This window comes from Ovis aries, chromosome 6 (genome assembly GCF_016772045.2).
Source record: "Ovis aries strain OAR_USU_Benz2616 breed Rambouillet chromosome 6, ARS-UI_Ramb_v3.0, whole genome shotgun sequence".
Classification (NCBI taxonomy): domain Eukaryota; kingdom Metazoa; phylum Chordata; class Mammalia; order Artiodactyla; family Bovidae; genus Ovis; species Ovis aries.
In genome coordinates, this window is record NC_056059.1 from 19,413,312 (window position 1) to 19,441,056 (window position 27,745).

General features: G+C 36.5%; 1 protein-coding gene across 2 annotated transcripts in view; it reads left to right on the forward strand.

Annotated features, from left to right (window-relative positions):
• TBCK (TBC1 domain containing kinase) overlaps positions 1 to 27,745 on the forward strand; it is a 216,323-nt gene that overhangs the window by 148,290 nt on the left and 40,288 nt on the right. The window contains exons 24-25 of one of the 2 annotated variants that reach the window (XR_009601134.1): positions 15,054 to 15,972; positions 19,223 to 27,278. Coding sequence is in view for 1 of the 2 variants with exons in the window: in XM_027971381.3 (XP_027827182.2) it covers positions 15,054 to 15,229 (176 nt within the window). In the remaining variant the exon portion in view is untranslated. Of the gene's footprint in view, positions 1 to 15,053; positions 15,973 to 19,222; positions 27,279 to 27,745 lie in introns of those variants that run through there. The other variant, XM_027971381.3, reaches the window with a different exon arrangement.

Genomic DNA, 27,745 nt, shown 5'->3' on the forward strand with positions numbered 1-27,745 from the left:
TTTTATGTTAGTATTTTCCAATCAGATTAGGGACTCTTTGAGGTGAAAATGGTGTTTTATCTCTACATGGCTCAGCCCAAAGCTGGTTGATTAAATATTTTTTAATTGATGATTTATTAAAAATGTAGACTGTATTAAGACTACCATGAAATTCAAGCTGCTTCACTTAGGATGTGATTTTTAAAAACAACTTATTTCATATAAAGATATACAGTCTACCAAACATTTTTACCTTTGTTATATCAATTGATCCTTACAATAAATTGGTTTATTCTCACAGTACAGCTTAGAATTGTATGGTCAGAGAAGGTAAGCATCTAACACCCTATTTCTCAGCACTACCACATCCCCTACTTCTTGCCTGCTCAGACAGGTACAGGATAGATTATTAAGTTTTCTGTATAAACAGACATTCTACTACAAAAAAGAATATCACTACCCCTTCTTATAGGTATGCCCAAATCTCTACAAATGGCTGCCTTGGGCACTTCCCTTCACTTACCTTATGAAAGATCGAGGGGAAGTGATTTGAGTGTCCAGGAACACCTACTTCTCTACCCTGCAGGATGAGAAGGGAGGGGCATCTTATCTTGAACACTGTGGTCACCATGAAGTTGACCCACACCACCTCCAACTAAAGTTCCTTATGTAATTTGGGAGGAGAGGGGACACTAGGATAATAATTGGAAGTTGTAATTTTAGTCACTTCTCACTTAGCCCCAGGAAGGGGGAACTGGGAGAGGGCGGGCAGGGAAGACGTTGATGGCTTTTGCTGGCAGTTTCTGTTTCTCGTTAGCATGTTAGAGCCACTTTGTTTCGACCCAGGAATAACATCATTCAGCATCCTGTTACACATGCATACATTCATTTACCAAACATTTCAGCGCCTTCTCTGGGCAGAGCCCTCTCATCTCTTGCTATGAGAGATACAAAAGAAATCTAAGCAATTTAAGCTGTTGATATACCTGGCTCTTCGTTGTCATCAGCATGTTTGTATCGATCTTTTCTCTCTCCTCAAAACATGATATGTCAGTTGAAGGCTCTTTGGAGTAGAGTTTTCCTTAAGAAAGTGTATTTAAAAAAAAAAGTGTTTTCATTGTGTTGAAATATGCATTATTTAATACATAGATAGCTGGCCCTGTGATGTTCCCTGTCTTATAAACGTGTCTACTTTTGTTTTTCATGCTTTCTGATTTCCACCTTTCTTTTAGAAGTTTATCTTTAGTATTACAGTTGGTGTTCTAATTCTAAATGTTTTTGCTCAAAATAAGGTAGATCTCTATAGGAAATGTATACAGTGTGTGCCACTTTCTGTGCTACCTCATTTTAGTTTCTTGAATTAGAAAGTAGATATTTAATAAATGCTGCTTTGCTTCCAAAATGAAGAAACTTTAAATTGACCCAAAGAATCAGTACTATAGACATTCTGAGGTCATCCTGTCCCAGAGAAAAACCCTCAGAAGTTCCAGGAAACTATCAATCTATCCTGTATTTCCTGAACACCACTCCTGGCCTCATTTATACCCAGGTACGACTTGGCAACTAAATGGTGGTGACTTACGGTACCACCATAACTGTCATTTGAAATCCTTAATCTCTAAGTGGCTTTAGAGAGGCTAATTTTTTATATTAAGATTTTATCTTTCTTTCTCACCCTCCCCCTAAACACACAGATACACAAAACAATATACGAAAACTGCTTCCTTACATAGGGAAGGGTGTTTGTTGTTTTTAACCTTCTAATATCATTATGAGTATGATCACATAGGGAGTTTTTTCTGAGTGCAGGATCTTAGTGAAAGTGAAGTGAAGTCGCTCAGTCGTGTCCGACTCTTGGCAACCCGTGGACTGTAGCCCACCAAGCTCCTCCATCCATGGGATTCTCCAGGCAAGAATACTGGAGTGGGTTGCCATTTCCTTCTCCAGATCTTAAAGGAAATGCAATTCTTGCTAAGAAAAATAATAACCAGTAAGCAGTAATCTACTAAATAATTTCTAATATCTTATATTAAACTAGGAAAACCTGTATAATTATCTAGTGATGGTAATGTAATTTATATTTATGTTGATAGAAGCTTGAAAAAGTATATTTAATATTCCTCAATGCCAGTAGGCCCTTTTCTCTAAATTCTTCATACATTTGATGAAGAGGTGGATAAAGATCAGTTTATTCAAATATTTTTTGAAGCAGAAAACAAGGTAGTCCTTACCGATGAAACATGGCAGTAAACCTCAAATGTTTTTTCTCCAATTGTCTGTATTAACGTTTGTGTGTCTCCTTTCTGAATGCACGAAAGCCTGCCCTACTTGCTGGTATTTTTTTTAATCATTTAAAAACTTCATCTGAATTTAAGCATGATAATAAGTTTATTATTTTTCTTTAACATGTTTTAGACATATTCCTCTACATATTTTCTAGTGCTAGATCTGGTTACCTACAGTGGTGACCATAAGCCATGAGTTCTCATTTGTGAAGCCTTTTCATATTGCTGTAAATATTTGGTAAGAATTATCTTCAAACAGACTAGATTCATAGTTACGAAGTATTTAAGAGAAGTGTATAATAGTGCTGGTCGAAAAGAAATCTCATATTTTTATAAATGTTTAAATTTTCAAAAATAGCTCATGCTTAATGATTAAAACTTAAACACAGAAAAGCATTAAGATAAAAAGTTGTTAATTCCACTGAATCACAGACTTTTGCAGTGTCTATGCATCATTCTTATATCTATGAAAATATGTTTATATACACATGCATGTGTTTATGCACACACACATATTCACTGTGATATATGTCACCAAACTGGTACTGTAGTGGATTTATTGGGGCTTTTTAAGTATTTTATTTATCTACTCATTTATTCATTTGGCTAGGTCGGATCTTCGTTGTGGCACAGGATCTTCATTGTGTCATGTGGGATCATTCACTGTGGTGCACAGACTCTCTAGTTGTGGTGCATGGGCTAGTTGCTCTGCAGCATATGGGATCTTAGTTCCCCAACCAGGGATCAAACCCTCATCCCTTGCAATGCAAGACAGATTTCTTAACCACTGGACCATAAAGGAAGTTCTCTTACATTTAATATTTCTAGATTTTTTTAGTAAGGGCCATTCTGACAAGTGTGAGGTGGAGCCTCATTGTAGTTTTGATTTGTATTTCTCTAATAATTACTGATGTTGAGCATCTTTTCATGTGCCTTAAAACATAATGTGTTTTTGAGTTCTTCCCTACATGCTTACTGTCAGAGTTCAACCAACAGCAAAAGATTATACACTCACATTAGGATAATTCAAGAATGGTTTATTTAGAGAGATAACAGTTACAAAGATCATAGTGGAATGTTGGTGAAAATATGAGAGATAATGCAATAAATTATGAAAATTAGCAATAGCGCTATTACCACCAGCAGAGACATTACTTTGCCAAGAAAGGTCCGTCTAGTCAAGGCTATGGTTTTCCAGTGGTCATGTATGGATGTGAGAGTTGGACTGTGAAGAAAGCTGAGCGCCAAAGAATTGATGCTTTTGAACTGTGATGTTGGAGAAGCCTCTTGAGAGTCCCTTGGACTGCAAGGAGATCCAGCCAGTCCATTCTGAAGGAGATTGGCCCTGGAATTTCTTTGGAGAGAATGATGCTGAAGCTGAAACTCCAGTACTTTGGCCACCTCATGCAAAGGGTTGACTCATTGGAAAAGACTCTGATGCTGAGAGGGATTGGGGGCAGGAGGAGAAGGGGACAACAGAGGATGAGATGGCTGGATAGCATCACTGACTCGATGGACGTGAGTCTGAGTGAACTCCAGGAGGTGGTGATGGACAGGGAGGCCTGGCGTGCTGCGATTCATGGGGTTGCGAAGAGTCAGACACGACTGAACGACTGAACTGAACTGTTCCCACCTAAAAGCCAAAGGGATGAGGAAGGAAGAGATGATCAGAACACAGGAAATGAGAAGCAGGTTGAGAAAGCCATCTTGAGAGGAACAGTGATCTTTGGTGAACAAATAGCTAAACCAAGGTGAATTTTCAAGTACAGAACCAAGGGATTATATTACCTTGACCTACTCTCTCTATTGTCTGAACTACCTTGAAAGCCAGAGGACCTGGGGTCCCTCTTCTAGGTCCAAACAGAGGCCTCCCACCGGTAGAGAACAGGCAGGAACCAATGGAGAGTGAATCTGGAGAGACAAGCAAAAGAAATCTAGGACACTTACCTACTTTCTCTATGTCTTTGATTATACATGTTTTATATATCTGTGATTGAGGTAAAAACATTTTTTTTACTTTTTTGTGTTTATTTCGTCAAGTATATGTGTATATCTCCCCTCCATTTTAACTAAGCAGGCTGTTTTCTCTTATTGGTTTGTCTTATTGATTAAAAGAGTTCTTTATATATTAAGGGCATCTTAAATTTTTATTTTTCACATATATTTCTCTTATTTAAGAGTTTAGCTTTTGCTATATACTTGAAATTAATTTAAGTCATCAATTCTTACTCTTTGTGATTCTACTTTTTACATATAATTTTTGTTCAACTTACAAATCATTTTACTTTGAGTATAAGATAAAAGCATGATTTTATTTTATTATAGGTAATAAATGATGCCTATACTATATCCTAAATAATACACCATTTTCTCCAGTGATTTGTTATGGAATCCTATTCTTTTACAGCATTCTTTCATTTATTGAGGTCTTTCTGTACACCCCATTATGGCCTATTAGTCTCCTAGTCAATTCTAGTGCAATATCATGTGGTGATATTTTATATGGTTTTAGCATATGACAGTGTATTTTATTATTTTTCATTATTTTCTTGACATTCTCACCTATTTAGACAAATGAACTTTAGAGTTTTTGTTTCAAAATAAAAAAGAAAGATCCTTTTAGAGTTTTGATTAAATTGTAATTAATACATTGTTTGAAGAGGAAATAAAGATCTTCTAAATACTGAATCTTTCTTTCCAGATAGCATTTTATGTGTCTCAGGTTTTTCTAATGCCCATCACAACACTGTTTCATTTTCTTTAAATATTATTCTTTTATTTCTAAGTATTTTGTTTTGGAGGAATATTTTGACATTGCAATTGAAAGCTTATGTTCCTTGGGTTTTTTGACTGGCTTCTGCTGCTATTGAAAATAACTAATAATTTTATTGTATATATATTATGACTAAAACTTCACCAAATTCTTACAAGTTTTATTAGACTTTCCTCTGATTAGTCTGGATTTTCTAAGACTATTGTATTATCTAAGAGGTATATTTTTTCACAATAAGTCTGCCTGTATGGTTCATCTTTAAGCAGAATGTCAAATATTTGAGATGAAGAATATCCATCTTAATGAAATCTTTCACCATTCAGATTAGCTTTCCTTCTGATATATGTTTACCATGAGTTTTTCTTTTTCTAAAATTGGGAATAAATGTGAAGTTTTATCACGTATGGCTTTGTGTCACCTACAATGATGAATTACATACTTTGTATCTTTTGACTAATTAAAGGTGATGAATTACTTTTCAAATTGTCCTTATATTGAACCATCCTTCATTCCTGGAATATCCCTTTTGCTCATAATATGCCATTCTTTTAAATTGCTGCTGCATTCAATTTTCCAGTTTTGAGATTTTTTGAAAGAATCTATATCCATAAGGAATATTGAGGGTTGTGCATGCATTTGTGTTTGATGTCATTTTTGTTAGATTTAAGTATTAGGTTAAGGACACTTCATAAAATGATCTTTCAATGTTTTCTTTGCCTTGGAACAGTTATAGATAGAAGCGCTTGGGGAAAAACTATTTGGCACCTCTCTTTAAAGCAATTGTTTAAAAACTTTAAAATCTTACCCGTTTTTACACAGTCTATTTAGTTGTTTTTGCAAGTCTATTTAGATTTTGTAAATAGTCTATTGTATTGTAAAGCGGACACACAGTTCATCATTCTCCTCAACTTTACCTTGGTCTATAAATGTATAGGTCTATTCAGATTTTCTATTCTTTTGAAAATATTTGCAATCAATTATTCTTTCAAATATTCTTACATGCTTATATTTTTCTTATTTATAGATAGAAAGGTATATAGAAAAGAGAGATATAAAGAAAATATAGAGAGAAGGAAAAAGAGAAGCATATTTACTTATATTTTTCTCATTTATTATCATGCACATGGTTCATATACAGCTTTTCCAGTTTTATTGATGTTCCCCTAAGTTTCAGCTCTAGTATTTATCTATTTTTTCCCTTCATTCATATTTTTTATTATCATTAAATTACCTACTTTACTGGGATAGTTTTGTATGTGTGTTTATTTTTGCCTTCTTTATATTCACCTAAGTCTTTCAATTAATTAGAGTATGTTTTGTAAACCTATATGGTAGCAGCTGGCATCTTTAGTTTTTCAGCTGAGGAAAAGAGAGATGGCTGTGAGAAATCACTGAGGCAGATATAGGTTTCAGTATTCTTGATTAACCATCACAGCGCCCAGAGGCTAGAGAATCTGATGATTTGCCATCCCTGAGGAGTCTGTCTAGTGATCCAGACAAATAGCTTTGCTCTGTAATGTTATTTAATCACATTTTTATTCACTCATTCATTCATTAAATACCTATTAACAATTTTTGGTGCCAGACCTTGTGCTGCCTTTTGGAGATACAAATATGAAAAGATGTAGAACCTTTATTTAAGGATTTTGTAATTCAAGTAAAGAAACAGATAATGTATTACAAATATAGTAATTACTATGCTACAGGTATGTACATGTTTTGGGAAAACGTGTACATACCCCATAACACAAAATTACTCAGGAAAAGTAATAGAAAATTTAGAAATACTATTTTATTCATTTGTATTCAACAAATATATTATGTGTCAAATAATATGCTGAAACCTGGGGAAATCATAGGTATAAAAGTAACTTTCCTTGTCTTTGAGGAGCTGTTAGTCTGGTGGAAGTAAATAATCCTATTACAATAAAAACATGTACCAGATACCTGTGGGGACACAGGAAAGAAACTAAATGAGCCTGTCAGAGGTCAAAAAGACTTTCTTCACAGAGAGAGCAATGTTTGAACTGATACTTGTAAGGTGAGCAGGTATTTATTAAGTGGACAAGGTGTGGCATTCTAAGCAGAGGAAGCAATGTGGGCAAAGGTGGCGCAGTGGTATAAAAAGGCGGATAGTCTGCTAATACCAAAGCATGAGGTACAAGGCGGTGAGGGGTGAGAGAAAAGGTGAAAGATAACCAAGCTTTCATTAAACTCTGACAGTGTGTCAGACACTATTCTAAATGTTCTATATAGATTAACATTTAGTTCTTACAGCAGCCCAGGAGGATTTGGATAACTGCTGTTATCCCACTTTATAGATGAAGAAATTAGGTAGAGAGTTTAAGTATCATGTCCAAAATCATACACTGTGAGTGGGCTGGCCAAAATTTGAGTCCTGGTAATCTGACCCCAAAGCCTATGGTCTCTTGCCTACTATAGACAGATACCAATTCATAAAAGACTTTATATTCTATACCAAAGAATTTGGATTTCACTCCATCAATGTCTAGAAACCAGTGAGGTGTTCTTAATTATAAAAATCTACGTGATCAGACTTTTAAGTGTATGTTAGCTGCTCAGTTGTGTCCAATTCTTTATGACCCCAGGGACTGCAACCTGCCAGGATCCTCTGTCCATGGAACTTCCTAGGGAAGAATACTGGAGTGGGTTGCCATTCCTTTCTCCAGGGGATCTTCCTGACCCAGGGATCAAATCCAGGTCTCCTTCATTGCAGGCAGATTCTTTACCATCTGAGCCACCAGGGAAGCCTGATCAGGTTTTTATTTTAACTCAAGTGGCATTTGGAATATGGATTAGAAGGGATGACTTTATATGAAGAGACAGAGGAAAAAAAGAAATAGCAAGAGGGGCAAACAGCTTCTACAGTCCATTTGAGGGATGGTGGAAGCCCTGAAGTAGGGCAATAAGTCAGGTAACAGATTCAGATTCAAGAGTTATTTTGATGGAACTTGGGTATTTGTTATGTAGGAATGAGAAATAAGGAAGAATGAAAAGTCTGCAGTGGTTTTCAGATTTCTGTCCTTGGTAACTAAGTTGAAGTCAGTGCCAGGACATGTAACAGAAAATATGGGAGGAGTGTTCTAGACACCGGTTCTTTATTCTCATAGTTAATATTTCCAGGGATACAAGGATTTTTAAGTGTCTACAAATCAATAAGTGTGATAATCACATTAAGAAATTAAAGAATAAAACCATATGATATTCTCAAAATATACAGAAAAGGCTTTTGGTATAATTCAACATCCATTTATGATTTTAAAAACAGCTCTCCAGAAGGTGGGCATAAAGGGAAATACCTCAACATAAAAAAGACCATATATGACCAACTCACAACTAACTCAACGATGAAAAGCTAAAAGCATTTCCTCTAAGATCAGGAACGAAACAAGGATTCCTACTCTCACCACTTTTATTCAACATAATATTGCAAGTCCTAACCATAGATATCAGACAAGAGAAAGAAATGAAAGGAACCAAAATTAGAAAGTAAGAAGTATCACTGTTAGCAGATGACATGATACTGTAATAGAAAACCCTAAAGACACCATCAGAAAACTACTAGAGCTCATGAATTTGGTAAAGTTGCAGGTACAAAATTAATACATAAAAACCTATTACATTTCTATATACTAACAATGAACAATCAAAATTAAGGAAACAATCCCATTTACCACTGAATCAAAAAGAATAAAATAATAAATAAGGAATAAACCTACCTAAGGAGGTAAAGGACTTCCCTGGTGGCTCAGACAGTAAAGCATCTGCCTACAATGCGGGAGACCCAGGTTCAATCCCTGGGTCAGGAAGATCTCCTGGAGAAGGAAATGGCAACCCACTCCAGTATTCTTGCCTGTAAAATCCCATGGATGGAGGAGCCTGGTAGGCTACAGTCCAGGGGGTTGCAAAGAGTCTGACACAACTGAGCGACTTCACTTTCACTTTTCACTTTCTTTCAAGGAGGTAAAAGACCTGTACTTGAAAAACTATAAGACACTGATGAAAGAAATTGAAGATGTCACAAACAGATGAAAAGATATTTCTTGGATTGAAAGAATTAACATTGTTAAAATGATCATACTTCCCAAGGCAACCTACAGATTCAATTCCTATCAAAATACCAATGGCATTTTTCACAGAACTAGAACAAATAATTTAAAAATTTGTATAGAAACACTAAAGACCCCAAATAGTGAAAACAATCTTAGAAAAGAAAAACAGAGTAGGAGGAATTATGCTCCCTGACTTCAGATTATACTGCAATGCTACAGTAATCAAACCTGGTACTGGCACAAAAGCAGACACACAGATCAATGGAACAGAATAGAGAACCCAGAAATATACCCAGGCACCTGTAGTCAATTAACCTACTACAAAAGTGACAAAAATAGAGACAATTTCTTCAATAAATGGTACCGAGAAAACTGAATAGCTACATGTTTAAAAAAAAAATCAGAACATTCTCTAACACCATATACCAAAAAAAGTCAAGTCTACCATTTCAGACTCTTAGGTACCATGACAGAGTGATTCTCCTAGTAGTTTAATGGACACAGGAAAATAACTGTCATGTTACCAGGTTTGGATTTTTGCTTGCTTGATCAGCGTTGTCACTAACACATTTAGATAGCCCTTTCAGAGAATTCACTCTACTGAAAGATAGTTTTTGTCAGTAACATTGCTGAATAAATTTTGACCTTAGTTTGGAAATGGAATATTATTTTTTTTAAGTCATTTTCATACCAATTGATTTCTGATATTTGGACATCTAAATTTAATGTGCATTGTATGTACACGTTCTTGGGAAGAAATGATCATAGAAATTTTCAGAGTTGTTCTGTAGTTATCCTCAATTCTTGTCCATTGTCCATAAACAATGTTCTGTGAATCTGAAATCCTACTCACACAGGAAAATACCAATATCAATGATACTAAAGAAGATTTAAATTATACAGAGTGAAGTAAGCCAGAAAGAAAAACACCAATACAGTATACTAACACATATATAAGGAATTTAGAAAGATGGTAACGATAACTCTGTATGCGAGACAGTAAAAGAGACACAGATGTATAGAACAGTCTTTTGGACTCTGTGGGAGAAGGCGAGGGTGGGATGATTTGGGAGAATGGCATTGAATCATGTATAATATCATATAAGAAACTAATCGCCAGTCCAGGTTCGATGCAGAATACAGGATACTCAGGGCTGGTGCACTGGGATGACCCAGAGGGATGATACAGGGAGGGAGGTGGGAGGGGGGTTCAGGATGGGGAACATGTTTGCACCCATGGCAGATTCATGTTGATGTATTGCAGAACCAATACAATATTGTAAAATAATTAGCCTCCAATTAAAATTAATAATTTTTTTAAAAAAGAGGGAGGAGATATATGTATATGTATAGCTGATTCACTTTATTCTACATTGGAAGCTAACACAACATTGTAAACCAATTATACTCCAATAAAAAATCAGTTTTCAGTCTTTTTATCTGTGGGAAAAAAAAGTTAAATTTTATTATTTAAAAAAAAAGAAGTTTTACTTTTATGCCTCTAAGTGGAAATTGTTCAGTGAATAGTGAAATTGTGTATAAAACTGTCTAATAAAAGAAAAACTAGATTCTGAATTTTTTAGTATTATAATTATTTTCTTCATAAAGCAAAGTTGTATAACTTGTCCTAAGTATGATTTACTAATCTCCTAAATTTAATTTGTAGACAAACATGCTTGCAACATATTAAAGTTCTTTGATGATACACTCAAATTTCAGAAAGTTATGAACTTGTCAGTGATTCCTGTTTCCTTCTTTTCTTACCATTTCATAAGGCAATCAGTCTTTTCTTTGAAGAAACTCCTGACAAATGATGCATTTGATTGGAACCAAGGCCAAGGTCATATCTTTCTTTCATCAATCAGTTCTTCATAGAGAATACTTTGGTCAAATTCTTTCCTTCATCAGTCAGGCACACCTTCCATTCAGACAAACCTCTTTTAGAAATACCCCATTCAGCACTGAATGACTGAAAGCAGAACTAGAGTAATCAAGAGTTCTTTATTTTATCTTCATAAACGTACAGCTTCATGTGAAGCCTGAGAAAAACACCTATAGAGCCTGCAATCTAATGAAAAAGAAGATAGAAGCATTGATTGTATGACTTGCTGATTTTAAAACTAATCTTTCTGAAGTAGTTTTAATTTCAGAATATTTAAGTACATTTAATTTCTAATACTAAAAAATTAAAATTCCTAATTCTTATTTTTCATTAAGTGCAATAAACTCATAAAACTTAGCAACTTCCATTTCTATTTAAAAGCTAATAAAGTGAGAGAACAAGTGCTTTACTCTTACTACTAAAGAATTTATAGCATACATAGTCACAGAAACCCAAGGGATGAGGGCTGACATTCAAACTCCAAAAACAATTGAGAACAATTTTTTTTTCAGAATAAGTCTTGTCTGTTATGTGATTCATAGGCTTTATTCTCTCCTGCCTAGAAAGTCTAAATTGGAAATTATGTATGTGGAATCCCACTATGAAATTGAGGAAAGAGAGAAAATAAGCAAATGAGATAATAGACTCGATCTTGGAAGCATATTAAGCACATAAGTAAAAATTTTTTGAATCCCCATATTTTAAATCAAGTGAATTTTGAAAGTTCTTAAATTTTCAAATTATGTTAAATAAGTTTTCAACAGTGACTACTAGTGTTCAACAAGTTTATGTTGAATTGAGATGTATTGTGTTGCCTTTTGTGAAGGGTAGATGATCCTCCTGCCTACCAAATAACATGAATAATAATTGTGAATGGCCCTTAGTCTGAATTGGGCTTCCCTCCTGGCTCAGCTAGTAAAGAATCCGCCTGCAATGTGGCAGACCTGGGTTTGATCCTAGGTTGGGAAGATCTCCTGGAGAAAGTGAAAGTGAAGTCGCTCAGTCATGTCTGACTCTTTGCGACTCTATGGACTGTAGCCTACCAGGCTCCTCTGTTGATGGGATTTTCCAGGCAAGAATACTGGAGTGGGTTGCCATTTCCTTCTCCAGGAGATCTTCCTGACCCAGGGACTGAACCCAGGTCTCCTGCATTGTAGGCAGAAGGGAAAGGCTACCCACTCCAGGATTTTGGCCTAGAGAATTCCATGGACTGTATAGTCCATGGGGTCACAAAGAGTCAAACACAACTGAGCGGTTTTTTTTTTAAGTCTGAATCAGTATTATGACATGTAGCAAACATATACAGACAGGTTTGGTGGTCTGCAGTCTGATTTTACCTCCTTTACAATTAAAATACATTATCTAAGAAAGCATTATGTTGTTCTTCATTTCTGTGAATCTAATTTCTACCCAACCATTCATAAGTAACATAAATCATGTTAGGAAAGTTCAATACTGAGTCATAAAACAATTTCTCGTATTACCAGAGCTTTAATTAATGCAATTTACAACAACAGTAATTATAGTTGAAAGATGAAATGTTCTTAAAAGAGCTGTTTATAGAACAGTCTTTTGGACTCTGTGGGAGAGAGAGAAGGTGGGATGATTTGGGAGAATGGCATTGAAACATGTATAATATCATATATGAAATGAATCACCAGTCCAGGTTCGATGCATGATACTGGATGCTTGGGGCTGGTGCACTGGGACAACCCAGAGAGATGGTATGGTGAGGGAGGAGGGAGGGGGGTTCAGGATGGGGAACACGTGTATACCTGTGGCGGATTCATGTTGATGTATGGCAAAACCAATACAATATTGTAAAGTAATTAACCTACAATTAAAATAAGTTTATATTAAAAAAAAAGAAAAATACAAGTAAATAAAAAACAGGACAAGATAAAAAAAAATAATGATAAACAGTGCTCTCATAAGGAAAAGTCTACCTCATTTCTTTCCATCACATTTGAACTAGGAAGTTGTAGTGAAGGAAAAGATTAATGGTTTCCTATGTGTGCTTTCCCAGATGGCTCAATGGTAAAAAAAAAAAAAAAAAAAAACTGCCTGGTAGTGCAGGAGACACAAAAGACAAGAGTTTGATCCCTGAGTTGGGAAAATACCCTGGAGAAGGAAATGGCAACCCACTCCAGTATTCAGTTCAGTTCAGTTCAATTGCTCAGTCGTGTCCGACTCCCTGCAACCCCATAAACCGCAGCATGCCAGGCCTCCCTGTCCATCACCAACTCCCAGAGTTTACCCAAACTCATGTCCATTGAGTCAGTGATGCCATCCAGCCATCTCATCCTCTGTCGTCCCCTTCTCCTCCTGCCTTCAATCTTTCCCAGCATCAGGGTCTTTTCAAATGAGTCAGCTCTTCGCATCAGGTGGCCAAAGTATTGGAGTTTCATCTTCAACATCAGTCTTTCCAATGAACACCCAGGAATGATCTCCTTTAGGATGGACTGGTTGGATCTCCTTGCAGTCCAAGGGAGTCTCAAGACTCTTCTCCAGCACCACAGTTCAAAAGCATTAATTCTTCGGCACTCAGCTCTCTTTATACTCCAATTCTCACATCCATACATGACCACTGGAAAACTATAGCCTTGACTAGATGGACCTTTGTTGTCAAAGTAATATCTCTGCTTTTGAATATGCTACCTAGGTTGGTCATAACTTTCCTTCCAAGGAGCAAGTATCTTTTAATTTCTTGGCTGCAGTCACCATCTGCAGTGATTTTGGAGCCCAAAAAAATAAAGACACTGTTTCCCCATCTATTTGCCATGAAGTGACGGGACCAGATGCCATGATCTTAGTTTTCTGATTATTGAGCTTTAAGCCAACCTTTTCACTCACTCTCCTCTTTCACTTTCATCAAGAGGCTCTTTAGTTCTTCACTTTCTGCCATAAGGGTGGTGTCATCTGCATATCTGAGGTTATTGATATTTCTCCCAGCAATCTTGATTCCAGCTTGTGCTTCTTCCAGCCCAATGTTTCTCATGTATTCAGCATATAAGTTAAATAAGGAGGGTGACGATATACAGTCTTGACATATTCCTTTTCCTATTTGGAGCCACGCTGTTGTTCCATGTCCAGTCCTAACTGTTGCTTCCTGACCTGCACACAGGTTTCTCAAGAGGCAGATCAGGTGGTCTGGTATTCCCAACTCTTTCAGAATTTTCCACAGTTTATTTTGATCCACACAGTCAAAGACTTTGGCATAGTCAATAAAGCAGGAAAGATGTTTTCTGAATGTTTTTCTTGCTTTTTCCATGATCAGCGGATGTTGGCAATTTGATCTCTGATTCCTCTGCCTTTTCTAAAACCAGCTTGAACATCTACAAGTTCACACTTCAGGTATTGCTGAAGCCTGGTTTGGAGAATTTTGCACATTACTTTGCTAGTGTGTGAGATGGGTGCAATTGTGTGATAGTTTGAGCATTCTTTGGCATTGCCTTTCTTTGGGATTGGAATGAAAACCGACCTTTTCCAGTCCTGTGGCCGCTGCTGCATTTTCCAAATTTGCTGGCATATTGAGTGCAGCACTTTCACAGCATCATCTTTTAGGATTTGAAATAGTTCAACTGAAATTCCATCACCTCCACTAGCTTTGTTCATAGTGATACTTCCTAAGGCCCACTTGACTTCACATTCAAGGATGTCTGGCTCTAGGTCATGAAGATCTTTTTGTAAAGTTCTTCTGTGTATTCTTGCCACCTCTTCTTAATATCTTCTGCTTCTGTTAGGTCCCTACCATTTCTGTCCTTTAATGAGCCTGTCTTTGCATGAAATGTTTCCTTGCTATCTCTAATTCTCTTGAAGAGATCTCTAGTCTTTCCCAGACAACAACAATATGTGTGACAAATAAAAAGGTAAACATCAGTGATAGGAAATAGGTACACAGTACACTGCTAAAATGAGATATAGTTTTCTATATCTCATATTTCTTTATTTCTCCTATATGCTATAGAGATTGATATAAAAAATGAAGATATTCTGTACTGGCTATAGTTTGTCTCTCTATAATAGTCTCAGTATTTGTATTGTTTGTTCATTTTTTTCAGTCGAGAGAATCCATTCCGTTAAATGACCTAAAGTCGGAGGTATCACCCCGGATTTCAGCAGAGGACCTGATTGAGTTGTGTGAGCTGACAGTGACTGGCCACTTCAAAACACCTCCCAAGAAGACAAAGTCCAGTAAACCAAAGCTCTTGGTAGTTGACATCCGGAATAGTGAAGAGTATCCTTTACACGTTTGGTTTTAAAGGGTGGTACTGCTTTATTCACACTTGCATCCTTTTCATTTAAAGGGCATGTGGTAAAAACAATGAACATGTTTGGGATTCCTTTGAATTCAGATAGCTAGATAATTCTCAAACTGGATGCCAGAACAGACTTGCATAATATTAATATAGTGTTTCATAAGATAACATTACATACCAGAGACCTTCAAATACTTTCCAAACACCACCAGAATAGTGGGCTGTTTTCTTGGTTTTTGTGTTTCTCTGGTGTATATTGGTGCTCCTGGGGGAATTTGAATCCTTCCTGGCGTAGATAAAACTTTGGCAGAGATGAAGAGTAAGTGTTTACCTGATCTGCCTCATAGCCTAGAGAGGAAAGTTCACCAGATCTCAACTCTGAACTTTTATGTATTATAATTTTCAAAATATTAGCTTATAGGGAACATGTTAAAGTACTTTCCACTGATATTTTACTATTAAATGTACCATAACTTCTCATGGTTTTGCTTGGCATTAAAATATGAAAAGTTACAAAGTAGTAATAGTTTAGTCTTTCTCCTTATATTTTCATCTCTACCAGATTTTTGTAAAGCATGCCTTGATTCTCTATACTTTTAAATCTAGGTGAATGATTTTCTGTTTTTGCTTTTTTTTTATTTTTTTGAACCTCTTAAAATCTTTCTTGGAAACTCAATATATAAAATATAAATGAAGAAATTTTTTACAATTGATTTTCTGTGTAAGTTAACATTTTTAGCATTTACTAACTATAAATAGGGTTATATGTAGATGCTTAAAGTTGACATATAAGTTTTCATGTTTATATTTTCAATCACAATTTTTGAAATGAAATTTTAAAATGAAATTCAAGCCATAGATTTCCAGAACTCCTTAAGCAATCCTTAGAATCTTAGATTACTGAAAATACTTTGAGAGCCTTCTACTTCAGATGATACCTCACCATCTTTTCTGTGAAAAGTTTCTGCTTACCCTAGACTTCTGTGAGACCCCGAGTTTGGGGAGAATATAAATGTTCATGTTTCTGGTGTTAGGGCTTTAGGGGTACTAAGAGTTCCTCAGCAGAGTAGAGTGGACTCCCAAAAGAAGCATTCAATTCCAATTGACTGGTCAGGGACCCCTGATGTACACGTTCTTCTTATCCATGATTTCAAACGTTTTAAGTACTTTTAGTTTCTTAATGTTATAGTTTATGTTTCTTTTGGTTGAGCCTTTAGTTATTGGAGAAGGAAATGGCAACCCACTCCAGTATTCTTGCCTGGAAAATCCCATGGACGGAAGAACCTGGTACGCTACAGTCCATGGGGTCGCAAAGAGTTGGGCATGACTGAGAGACATTTACTTTATTTTACTTTTAGTTATTGACTCATAAAACCATCAAAAAAGCATAATTTCACAGTGATCTATCCTAATGTTAAGGCCTATTACTAAAATAATTAAAACAGTTTATGTATGTATACACCACACTCCTGATATTTCCTTTCAAGCTACTTAATTAACCACCTGAAATTTTTAAATACACACAGTATGAAAGGAACATTCAATCCAAGTTTTCCAAAGCTTGTAGTCTAACTTTAATTTTTATTAAAACTCTCCTTTATTTTCTGCAGAATAAATATAAATAGAGTAGCAGAAAGCAGAGCAACTCACCTGAACATTGTTCTCTGATAAGTATAGTTGAGTTGCCTAATGTAGGAGTGTCTTTCTGTCATCCTACCACCCTTGGTTCAAGGTTGGAACTAGGCAGAGACCTGGCTTCAGTGACTTTATCTCCTCTGATTTCCTCTCTTACTGTACTTGCTGGTTTCTTGCCTATCCAAAATGGCCAAGTATATTTATCCGTCAAGGCCTTTGCCCTTGCTCCTCCTGTCTAGAATATTTCTCCCCACATCTTTTATAGCCTGCCTCTTTACATCATTCATCTCTGCTGAGATATCATCTTTTTTCAAAGGAGTTAAGTCACTGAAGCCAGAAGGTATGGTGCAGTCAGAAATCTCTACAGTGTGAGTTTAGAGTTACTAACATGCCTTTAATTACTCAACTACCTGTAATCACTATTCAAAAAAATCCACAATAAGAGATTTATGCTGTTGGTTAAAGACTTTTCACTGTCCTATTGAAGATACATAAATGTACATGGTGGCAGTATTATGCCTGATTAGTTTCTTTAAAATGAGAGACATTTAGAATGAATAATTTATTAAGATTCAATAGATTTAAGTGAATTGACTTCCAATAATAGAGATCATTAAGCTCTCACAGTGTGCCAAGTATGGCAGTAAAATAAAACCTCTATTTTACTGATGAAGAAACTGAGACTTGAAAAGGCTGATCAACTTTCACAAGGGCACATAAGCTAGCCTCATGTTCCAAGCTTTATTCTCCAAGCCTTATGCAGGTGGCTGTTTGGTCTTTTCATAGGACTGTTCAGCAAGCATAAACAAGATTGAGATATGTCACTTAATATAAATTAATAACTGAATGAGATGTGTATTGATTCCAAATTATGTGTTCATACACTGTATGTCCGTACATACTCAGTCGTGTCTGACTCTTTGCAACCCCGTAGACTATAGCCTATGAGGCTCCTCTGTCCATGCAATTTTTCCAGGCAAGAATACTGGAGTGGGTTACCATTTCCTACTCCAGGGAATCTTCCTGAGCCAGGGATCAAACTCGCATCTCCTGCATCTCCTGCATTGGCAGGCAGACTCTTTACCACTGCACTGCCTGGGAAGTCCCATACATGGTATACATTCCTTCAGATCTTACACACAAGCTGAACTATAAAGATTCCAGTGCCTCTGTGTGTAGGGGCCTTAATCCCAATTAAGTGCCTCTGTGTGTAGGGGGCTTAATCCCAATTAAATAAGACTAATAGTTTTCTTTATACAGACACAGACACAGAATAAAAGAAAACTGAGTTGTTTTAAATATTGTAAAGAAAATTTGGAATGCTTTGAGAGAGGAAGCATGTTAGAAAGGTTCTTTCCTGCTGTAGTAACTTAATTTATAAGATCTAATGCTTTCAAAGTATGTTTTATCAAAATTTTCCAAAACTGTCACTAAGATGCTGTAATTTTAAAACTAACAAAGCAAGCCTGTTGAAATCTTCATATTTTTTGAAGGAATCATTTTTGTAGACTAACTTAATTTTTCAGTTAAACTCTGGGATTAACATGACTTTTCCTATCTATTTAAGAAATGAATAAATATTTAATACTAGTATATTTTTTAAATAGTTTTATTTCTCCAGTACCTACAAGTTACAGTCCTATACAGTACAGCAGGGAGGAAAAAAAACCAAACCAGAAACTCTGCAATGTCTTTTCTTCCTCTAAGAAAGTTTTTTTTTTTAAGTATTGTGTATAATATTTAACTGTTTATAGTCTTATGTCATTTTTATGCTTCCCAGGTGGCTCAGTGGTAACGAATCCACCTGCCAAAGCAGGAAACACAGGAGACACAAATTGAGTCCCTGGGTCAAGAAGATCTCCTGGTGTAGGAAATGGCAACCCACTCCAGTATGCCTGCCTGGAAAATTCCATGAACACACAAGACTGGCAGGCTACAGTCCATGGAGTAGCAAAGAGTCAGAGATGGCTGAGCACACATACAATCATTTTTTATCCTCTATTTTGCTTTTAGGGATCAATTAAGCAGGAAAATTTAGCTAATACAGTTCTTCATATAGGTGATACATCTTTATGTCGGTGAAAAATTTGTTTTCCTCATACATTTTACTCTCCTGAAAACAATTTCAGGAGAGTAAATGTCTAGAATTAAATTTCATGTCGTCTTTCTTCACCTATGTAAAATAATTAAAACGATCATTTACGAAAAGGAAGGAGGCAGTGTTATCCTTCAGCAAGATAAGTTACCAATGAATTCAAAGGACAGCCTTACCCCTCCCTAGAACTCTGCTATGCACATAGGGAAAGAAAAGTATCTTTTTCCTCTACTTTTCTAAGTTCTTTTCTATAGGGGCCCCTATGCTGCTGCTGCTGCTGCTGCTGCTGCTGCTGCTGCTGCTGCTGCTGCTGCTGCTGCTGCGTCACTTCAGTCGTGTCCGACTCTGTGCGACCCCATAGATGGCAGCCACCAGGCTCCCCCGTCCCTGGGATTCTCCAGGCAGGAACACTGGAGTGGGTTGCCATTTCCTTCTCCAATGCGTGAAAGTGAAATCTCTCAGTCGTGTCTGACTCTTAGTGACCCAGAAGACAAATTCACAACAGAAAAGTATACAGATTTTATTTAATAAAAGTTTTATATGACATGGGAGCCTTCATAAGGAACACCTGAAGAATTGACTAAACCTGAGTGTTTTTAAGCTAGGTCTGATGAAAAGTGGACAGCCATGGGAAAATGTGATAGAGCAAAAGGGATTTGAGCTAAGCATTGTAAACTTTTGTAGTAAACCAAGGAAAACTTAGCAAGACCTGTCCATTCAGATTCCTCTTAGTGTTCCTTAGTCTTGAAGATAAGGATGTTCCTATCCTCTAAATATTAGTATAAGGAGCGTGCATGTGTGCTAAGTCACTTTGATCGTGTCCAACTGTATGCAACCCTATGGACTACAGCTCTCCAGGCTCCTCTATCAGTGATTCTCCAGGAAAGAGTGCTGGAGTGGGTTGCCATGCCCTCCTCCAGGGGATCTTCCCAGCCCAGGGATCAAACTTGCATCTCTTATGTCTCCTGTATTGGCAGACAGGTTCTTTACCACTAGCGCCACCTGCGAAGCCCAATATAATCAGGGCATCTCTCAATTGAAGGTTTCATGACCTGATGCATGGGAAGGTCAGAAAGTCCTTCCTGCACATGACATTTCTCCAATTCCTTCGGCTTAAAATATTCAGTATGTCAAGATGCCGTCATTTGGGGTGGCATGTCCTGTACCCCATCACCTGAAGTTCTGTTAAAGCTTTAGTCATTTAGCTTAAGATATAAACATTCCCAGTTAAAATAAAAATACCCTGCAAGAGATAATATTTTAATCTATTGTCAGTTTTTGTGATTGTAGGTGAGGAGAAACATGTCAAAAATATGAGAACTGTCTCTAACCTTGGAGGAGACCAAGAGAGGAGGGGAATTTAAACAAGGAAAGCTAGAGGACATGAAGACAGACTTCATACACTTGGAATAGAGATATAATCCCAGCTTTAGAATATGAAGGAACCTTAGAGATAATCTAGGCCATATTCTTAATAGTAAAGCTAAATGGCTTATATCAGGGAGGCTAAACAGCTAAGTTTTTGTTGAAATCTGATTTTATATTTGTTTTTATAAGAAGGAAACATGAATTGTTAATCTAGGTAAAGGTTCAGGTCAGTTATGTCCTTCAGTACATAATGGAGATTTCAGAGCAAACCATAATTGAATGTTTTAAAGAAGCAATAGAAAATGTTCCTCAGGTAGTACATAAATTTGATAAGTACTTAATAGTTTTAAAGATAATACACAAGTTAAACTGCTGTTTTCTTTAATATTTCTAAATATTTCATTTCAAATTTCCTAAATATTTCATTTCCAAATTTCAGAGTTCATATTTAGTGTCTTAGTCATATAATGTGGGTCCAACAGTTATCTGTGAACAGAAATACTTTGAAGGTCTGTTCTCATTTGCTTGAAGTCAAGGTTGGTTTTGAAGCTTTATTTTTAAAACTCTTAACTTTTTTAAATATCAGAAGCTATAAGAAAAACCTCAAGCTTACATTTTTTAATTTTTTTTTTTTTAGTTTTTATTTTTTAAATTTTAAAATCTTTAATTCTTACATGCATTCCCAAACATGAACCCCCCTCCCACCTCCCTCCCCATAACATCTTTCTGGGTCATCCCCATGCACCATCCCCAAGCATGCTGCATCCTGCGTCAGATATAGACTGGCGATTCAATTCACATGATAGTATACATGTTAGAATGTCATTCTCCCAAATCATCCCACCCTCTCCCTCTCCCTCTGAGTCCAAAAGTCCGTTATACACATCTGTGTCTCTTTCCCTGTCTTGCATACAGGGTCGTCATTGCCATCTTCCTAAATTCCATATATATGTGTTAGTATACTGTATTGGTGTTTTTTCTTTCTGGCTTACTTCACTCTGTATAATCGGCTCCAGTTTCATCCATCTCATCAGAACTGATTCAAATGAATTCTTTTTAACGGCTGAGTAATACTCCATTGTGTATATGTACCACAGCTTTCTTATCCATTCATCTGCTGATGGACATCTAGGTTGTTTCCATGTCCTGGCTATTATAAACAGTGCTGCGATGAACATTGGGGTACATGTGTCTCTTTCAATTCTGGTTTCTCGGTGTGTATGCCCAGAAGTGGGATTGCTGGGTCATAAGGTAGTTCTATTTGCAATTTTTTAAGGAATCTCCACACTGTTTTCCATAGTGGCTGTACTAGTTTGCATTCCCACCAACAGTGTAGGAGGGTTCCCTTTTCTCCACACCCTCGCCAGCATTTATTGCTTGCAGATTTTTGGATCGCAGCCATTCTGACTGGTGTGAAGTGGTACCTCATTGTGGTTTTGATTTGCATTTCTCTAATAATGAGTGATGTTGAGCATCTTTTCATGTGTTTGTTAGCCATCCGTATGTCTTCTTTGGAGAAATGTCTATTTAGTTCTTTGGCCCATTTTTTGATTGGGTCGTTTATTTTCTGGAGTTGAGCTGCAGAAGTTGCTTGTATATTTTTGAGATTAGTTGTTTGTCAGTTGCTTCATTTGCTATTATTTTCTCCCATTGGGCTGTCTTTTCACCTTGCTTATATTTTCCTTTGTTGTGCAGAAGCTTTTAATTTTAATTAGATCCCATTTGTTTATTTTTGCTTTTATTTCCAGAATTCTGGGAGGTGGATCATAGAGGATCCTGCTGTGATTTATGTCTGAGAGTGTTTTGCCTATGTTCTCCTCTAGGAGTTTTATAGTTTCTGATCTTACATTTAGATCTTTAATCCATTTTGAGTTTATTTTTGTGTGCGGTGTTAGAAAGTGATCTAGTTTCATTCTTTTACAAGTGATTGACCAGTTTTCCCAGCACCACTTGTTAAAGAGATTGTCTTTACTCCATTGTATATTCTTGCCTCCTTTGTCAAAGATAAGGTGTCCATATGTGTGTGGATTTATCTCTGGGCTTTCTATTTTGTTCCATTGATCTATATGTCTGTCTTTGTGCCAGTACCATACTGTCTTGATGACTGTGGCTTTGTAGTAGAGCCTGAAGTCAGGCAAGTTGATTCCTCCAGTTCCATTCTTCTTTCTCAAGATTGCTTTGGCTATTCGAGGTTTTTGTATTTCCATACAAATCTTGAAATTATTTGTTCTAGTTCTGTGAAAAATGTGGCTGGTAGCTTGATAGGGATTGCATTGAATTTGTAAATTGCTTTGGGTAGTATACTCATTTTCACTATATTGATTCTTCCAGTCCATGAACATGGTATATTTCTCCATCTATTAGTGTCCTCTTTGATTTCTTTCATCAGTGTTTTATAGTTTTCTATATATAGGTCTTTAGTTTCTTTAGGTAGATATATTCCTAAGTATTTTATTCTTTCGTTGCAATGGTGAATGGAATTGTTTCCTTAATTTCTTTTTCTACTTTCTCATTATTCGTGTATAGGAATGCAAGGGATTTCTGTGTGTTGATTTTATATCCTGCAACTTTACTATATTCATTGATTAGCTCTAGTAATTTTCTGGTGGAGTCTTTAGGGTTTTCCATGTAGAGGATCATGTCATCTGCAAACAGTGAGAGTTTTCCTTCTTCTTTTCCAATTTGGATTCCTTTTATTTCTTTTTCTGCTCTGATTGCTGTGGCCAAAACTTCCAGAACTATGTTGAATAGTAGCGGTGAAAGTGGACACCCTTGTCTTGTTCCTGACTTTAGGGAAATGCTTTCAATTTTTCACCATTGAGGATAATGTTTGCTGTGGGTTTGTCATAGATAGCTTTTATTATGTTGAGGTATGTTCCTTCTATTCCTGCTTTCTGGAGAGTTTTTATCATAAATGGATGTTGAATTTTGTCAAAGGCCTTCTCTGCATCTATTGAGATAATCATATGGTTTTTATTTTTCAATTTGTTAATGTGGTGAATTACATTGATTGATTTGCGGATATTGAAGAATCCTTGCATCCCTGGGATAAAGCCCACTTGGTCATGGTGTATGATCTTTTTAATGTGTTGTTGGATTCTGATTGCTAGAATTTTGTTGAGGATTTTTGCATCTATGTTCATCAGAGATATTGGCCTGTAGTTTTCTTTTTTGTGACATCTTTGTCAGGTTTTGGTATTAGGGTGATGGTGGCCTCATAGAATGAGTTTGGAAGTTTACCTTCCTCTGCAATTTCTGGAAGAGTTTGAGTAGGATAGGTGTTAGCTCTTCTCGAAATTTTTGGTAGAATTCAGCTGTGAAGCCATCTGGACCTGGGCTTTTGTTTGCTGGAAGATTTCTGATTACAGTATCAATTTCCGTGCTTGTGATGGGTCTGTTAAGATTTTCTATTTCTTCCTGGTTCAGTTTTGGAAAATTGTACTTTTCTAAGAATTTTCCATTTCTTCCACGTTGTCCATTTTATTGGCATACAACTGCTGATAGTAGTCTCTTATGATCCTTTGTATTTCTGTGTTGTCTGTTGTGATCTCTCCATTTTCATTTCTAATTTTATTGATTTGATTTTTCTCTCTTTGCTTCTTGATGAGTCTGGCTAATGGTTTGTCAATTTTATTTATCCTTTCGAAAGAACCAGCTTTTGGCTTTGTTGATTTTTGCTATGGTCTCTTTTGTTTCTTTTGCATTTATTTCTGCCCTAATTTTTAAGATTTCTTTCCTTCTACTCACTCTGGGGTTCTCCAACTCTTCCTTTTCTAGTTGCTTTAGTTGTAGAGTTAGGTTATTTATTTGACTTTTTCTTGTTTCTTGAGGTATGCCTGTATTGCTATGAACTTTCCTCTTAGCACTGCTTTTATAGTATCCCACAGGTTTTGGGTTGTTGTGTTTTCATTTTCATTAGTTTCTATGCATATTTTGATTTCTTTTTGATTTCTTCTGTGATTTGTTGGTTATTCAGAAGTGTGTTGTTCAACCTCCATATGTTGGAATTTTTAATAGTTTTTCTCCTGTAATTGAGATCTAATCTTAATGCATTATGGTCAGAAAAGATGCTTGGAATGATTTCGATTTTTTGAATTTATCAAGTTTAGATTTATGGCCCAGGATGTGATCTGTTCTGGAGAAGGTTCCATGAGCACTTGAAAAAAAGGTGAAATTCGTTGTTTTGGGGTGAAATGTCCTATAGATATCAATTAGGTCTAACTGATCTAATGTATCATTTAAAGTTTGCGTTTCTTTGTTAATTTTCTGTTTAGTTGATCTGTCCATAGGTGTGAGTGGGGTATTAAAGTCTCCCACTATTATTGTGTTATTGTTGATTTCCCTTTCATACTTGTTAGCATTTGTCTTACATATTGTGGTGCTCCTATATTGGGTGCATATATATTTATAATTGTTATATCTTCTTCTTGGATTGTTCCTTTGATCATTATGTAGTGGCCTTCTTTGTCTCTTTTCACAGCCTTTGTTTTAAAGTCTATTTTATCGGATATGAGTATTGCCACTCCTGCTTTCTTTTGGTCTCTATTCGCGTGGTATATCTTTTCCAGCCCTTCACTTTCAGTCTGTATGTGTCCCTTGTTTTGAGGTGGGTCTCTTGTAAGCAGCATATAGAGGGGTCTTGTTTTTGTATCCATTCGGCCAGTCTTTGTCTTTTGGTTGGGGCGTTCAACCCATTTTACGTTTAAGGTAATTATTGATAAGTATGATCCCGTTGCCATTTACTTTATTGTTTTGGGTTCGGGTTTATACACCCTTTCGTGTTTCCTGTCTAGAGGATATCCTTTAGAATTTGTTGGAGAGCTGGTTTGGTGGTGCTGAATTCTCTCAGCTTTTGCTTGTCTGTAAAGCTTTGCTTTCTCCTTCGTATTTGAATGAGATCCTTGCTGGGTACAGTAATCTGGGCTGTAGGTTATTGTCTTTCATCACTTTAAGTATGTCTTGCCATTCCTCCTGGCCTGAAGAGTTTCTATTGACAGATCAGCTGTTATCCTTATGGGAATCCCCTTGTGTGTTATTTGTTGTTTTTCCCTTGCTGCTTTTAATATTTGTTCTTTGTGTTTGATCTTTGTTAATTTTGATTAATATGTGTCTTGGGGTGTTTCGCCTTGGGTTTATCCTATTTGGGACTCTCTGTGTTTCTTGGACTTGGGTGATTATTTCCTTCCCATTTTAGGAAGTTTTCAACTATTATCTCCTCAAGGATTTTCTCATGATCTTTCTTTCTGTCTTCTTCTTCTGGGACTCCTATAATTCGAATGTTGGAGCGTTTCATATTGTCCTGGAGGTCTCTGAGATTGTCCTCGTTTCTTTTGATTCGTTTTTCTTGTTTCCTCTCTGATTCATTTATTTCTACCATTCTATCTTCTATTTCACTAATCCTATCTTCTGCCTCTGTTATTCTGCTATTTGTTGCCTCCAGAGTGTTTCTGATCTCATTTATTGTGTTATTCATTATATTTTGACTCTTTTTATTTCTTCTAGGTCCTTGTTAAACCTTTCTTGCATCTTCTCAATCCTTGTCTCTAGGCTATTTATCTGTGTTTCCATTTTGATTTCAAGATTTTGGATCATTTTCACTATCAATATTCGGAATTCCTTCTCTGGTAGATTCCCTACTTCTTCCTCTTTGTTTGATTTGGTGGGCAACTCTCCTGTTCCTTTACCTGCTGAGTATTCCTCTGTCTCTTCATCTTGGTTATATTGCTGCGTTTGGGGTGGCCTTTTTATATTCTGATAATTTGTGGAGTTCTCTTTATTATGGAGCTTCCTCACTTTGGGTGGGGTTCTATCAGTGGCTTGTCAAGGTTTCCTGGTTAGGGAGGCTTGTGTTGGAGTTTTGGTGGGTGGAGCTGGGTTTCTTCTCTCTGGAGTGCAGTGGAGTGACCCGTAATGGGTTATGAGACATCAAAGGTATTGGGATAATTTTGAGCTGCCTGTATATTGAGGCTCAGGGGAGTGTTCCTGTGTTGCTGGAGAATTTGCGTGGTATGTCTTGTTTTGGAACTTGTTGGCCCTTGGGTGGAGCTTGGTTTCAGTGTAGGTATGAAGGCTTTTGATGAGCTCCTATTGCTTAATGTTCCCTGAATTCAAGAGTTCTCTAATGTTTTCAGGCTTTGGGTTTAAGCTTCCTGCTTCTGGTTTTCAGTTTTATTTTCACAGTAGCCTCTAGACTTCTCCATCTATACAGCACCGATGATAAAACATCTAGGTTAAAGATGAAAAGTTTCTCCACCTTGAGGGACACTCAGAGAGGTTCACTGAGTTACAAGGAGAAGAGAAGATGGAGGGGGTAGTTAGAGGTAACTAGTTGAATGAGATGTGGTGAGATCAAGAGAGGAGAGAGCAAGCTAGCCAGTAGTCACTTCCTTATGTGTGCTCTATAGTCTGGACCGCTCAGAGGTATTTACAGAGTTATACGGGGAAGAGGAGAGGGAGGAAGTAGACAGAGGTGACCAGGAGGATAAGAGAGAGGAATGAGTAGGAGAGAGACAAATCCTGCCAGTAACCAGTTCCTTAGGTGTTCTCTACCGTCTGGAACACACAGAGATTCACAGAGTTGGATAGAGAAGAGATGGGGGAGAAAAGAGACAGAGGCCACCTGGTGGAGAAAAAGGAGAGGCCAGAGGAGGAGAGAGTGGACAAGCCAGTAATCTCGCTCTCAGGTAAACTTGGGTAGTGAAGTTTGGGTTTTTAAATGTACAAAATTGACAACAAAGATTAAAAATCTGGAGTAGAGGTTGGATTTTCAAAGATACAATATTAAAGAAAAGCAGAAGGAAAAAGGAAGAAAGAAAAAAAAGAATTATTAAAAACAAACAAAAAAAACAAAACAAAACACCAACAACCATCCAAAGAGTATATATGGTGTTTGCCTTAAAAAAAAAAAAAAAGTCTTTTTTTTTTTTAAATAGTAATACTAGGTTATAGAAATAAAAATTAGAGGAGAAATAGAAGATTTAACAATTAAAAAAAGCTCGGAAAAAAAGAAAAAAAATGCAAAAGGCAAAAAAAAAAAAGAATGATTTTAAAAATATTAAAAAATTAAAAATATATCTGGCTCTTCTCTGATGTTATGGGCCGTGTGGGCTCACTTCCAAGGTGGTTCCCTCTGTTTAACTTCTTCTGTTTGCTGGTTTTTAGGCTCACTAGTTCAGTCGCGCTGTGGGGAGGGGGGATGCTGATTTTGAAGACAATGGTCTGCTTTTCTGGTTGCCTGATGTCCTCTGCCAGCCTACAGAAGTTGTTTTGTGGAGTTTGCTCGGCGTTGAAATGTTCTTTTGAGGAATTTGTGAGGGAGAACGTGATCTTCCCGTCCTATTCCTCCGCCATCTTTCCCTCCCTCCCCCATTTTTTAATTTAAAAAGCACATAAATTC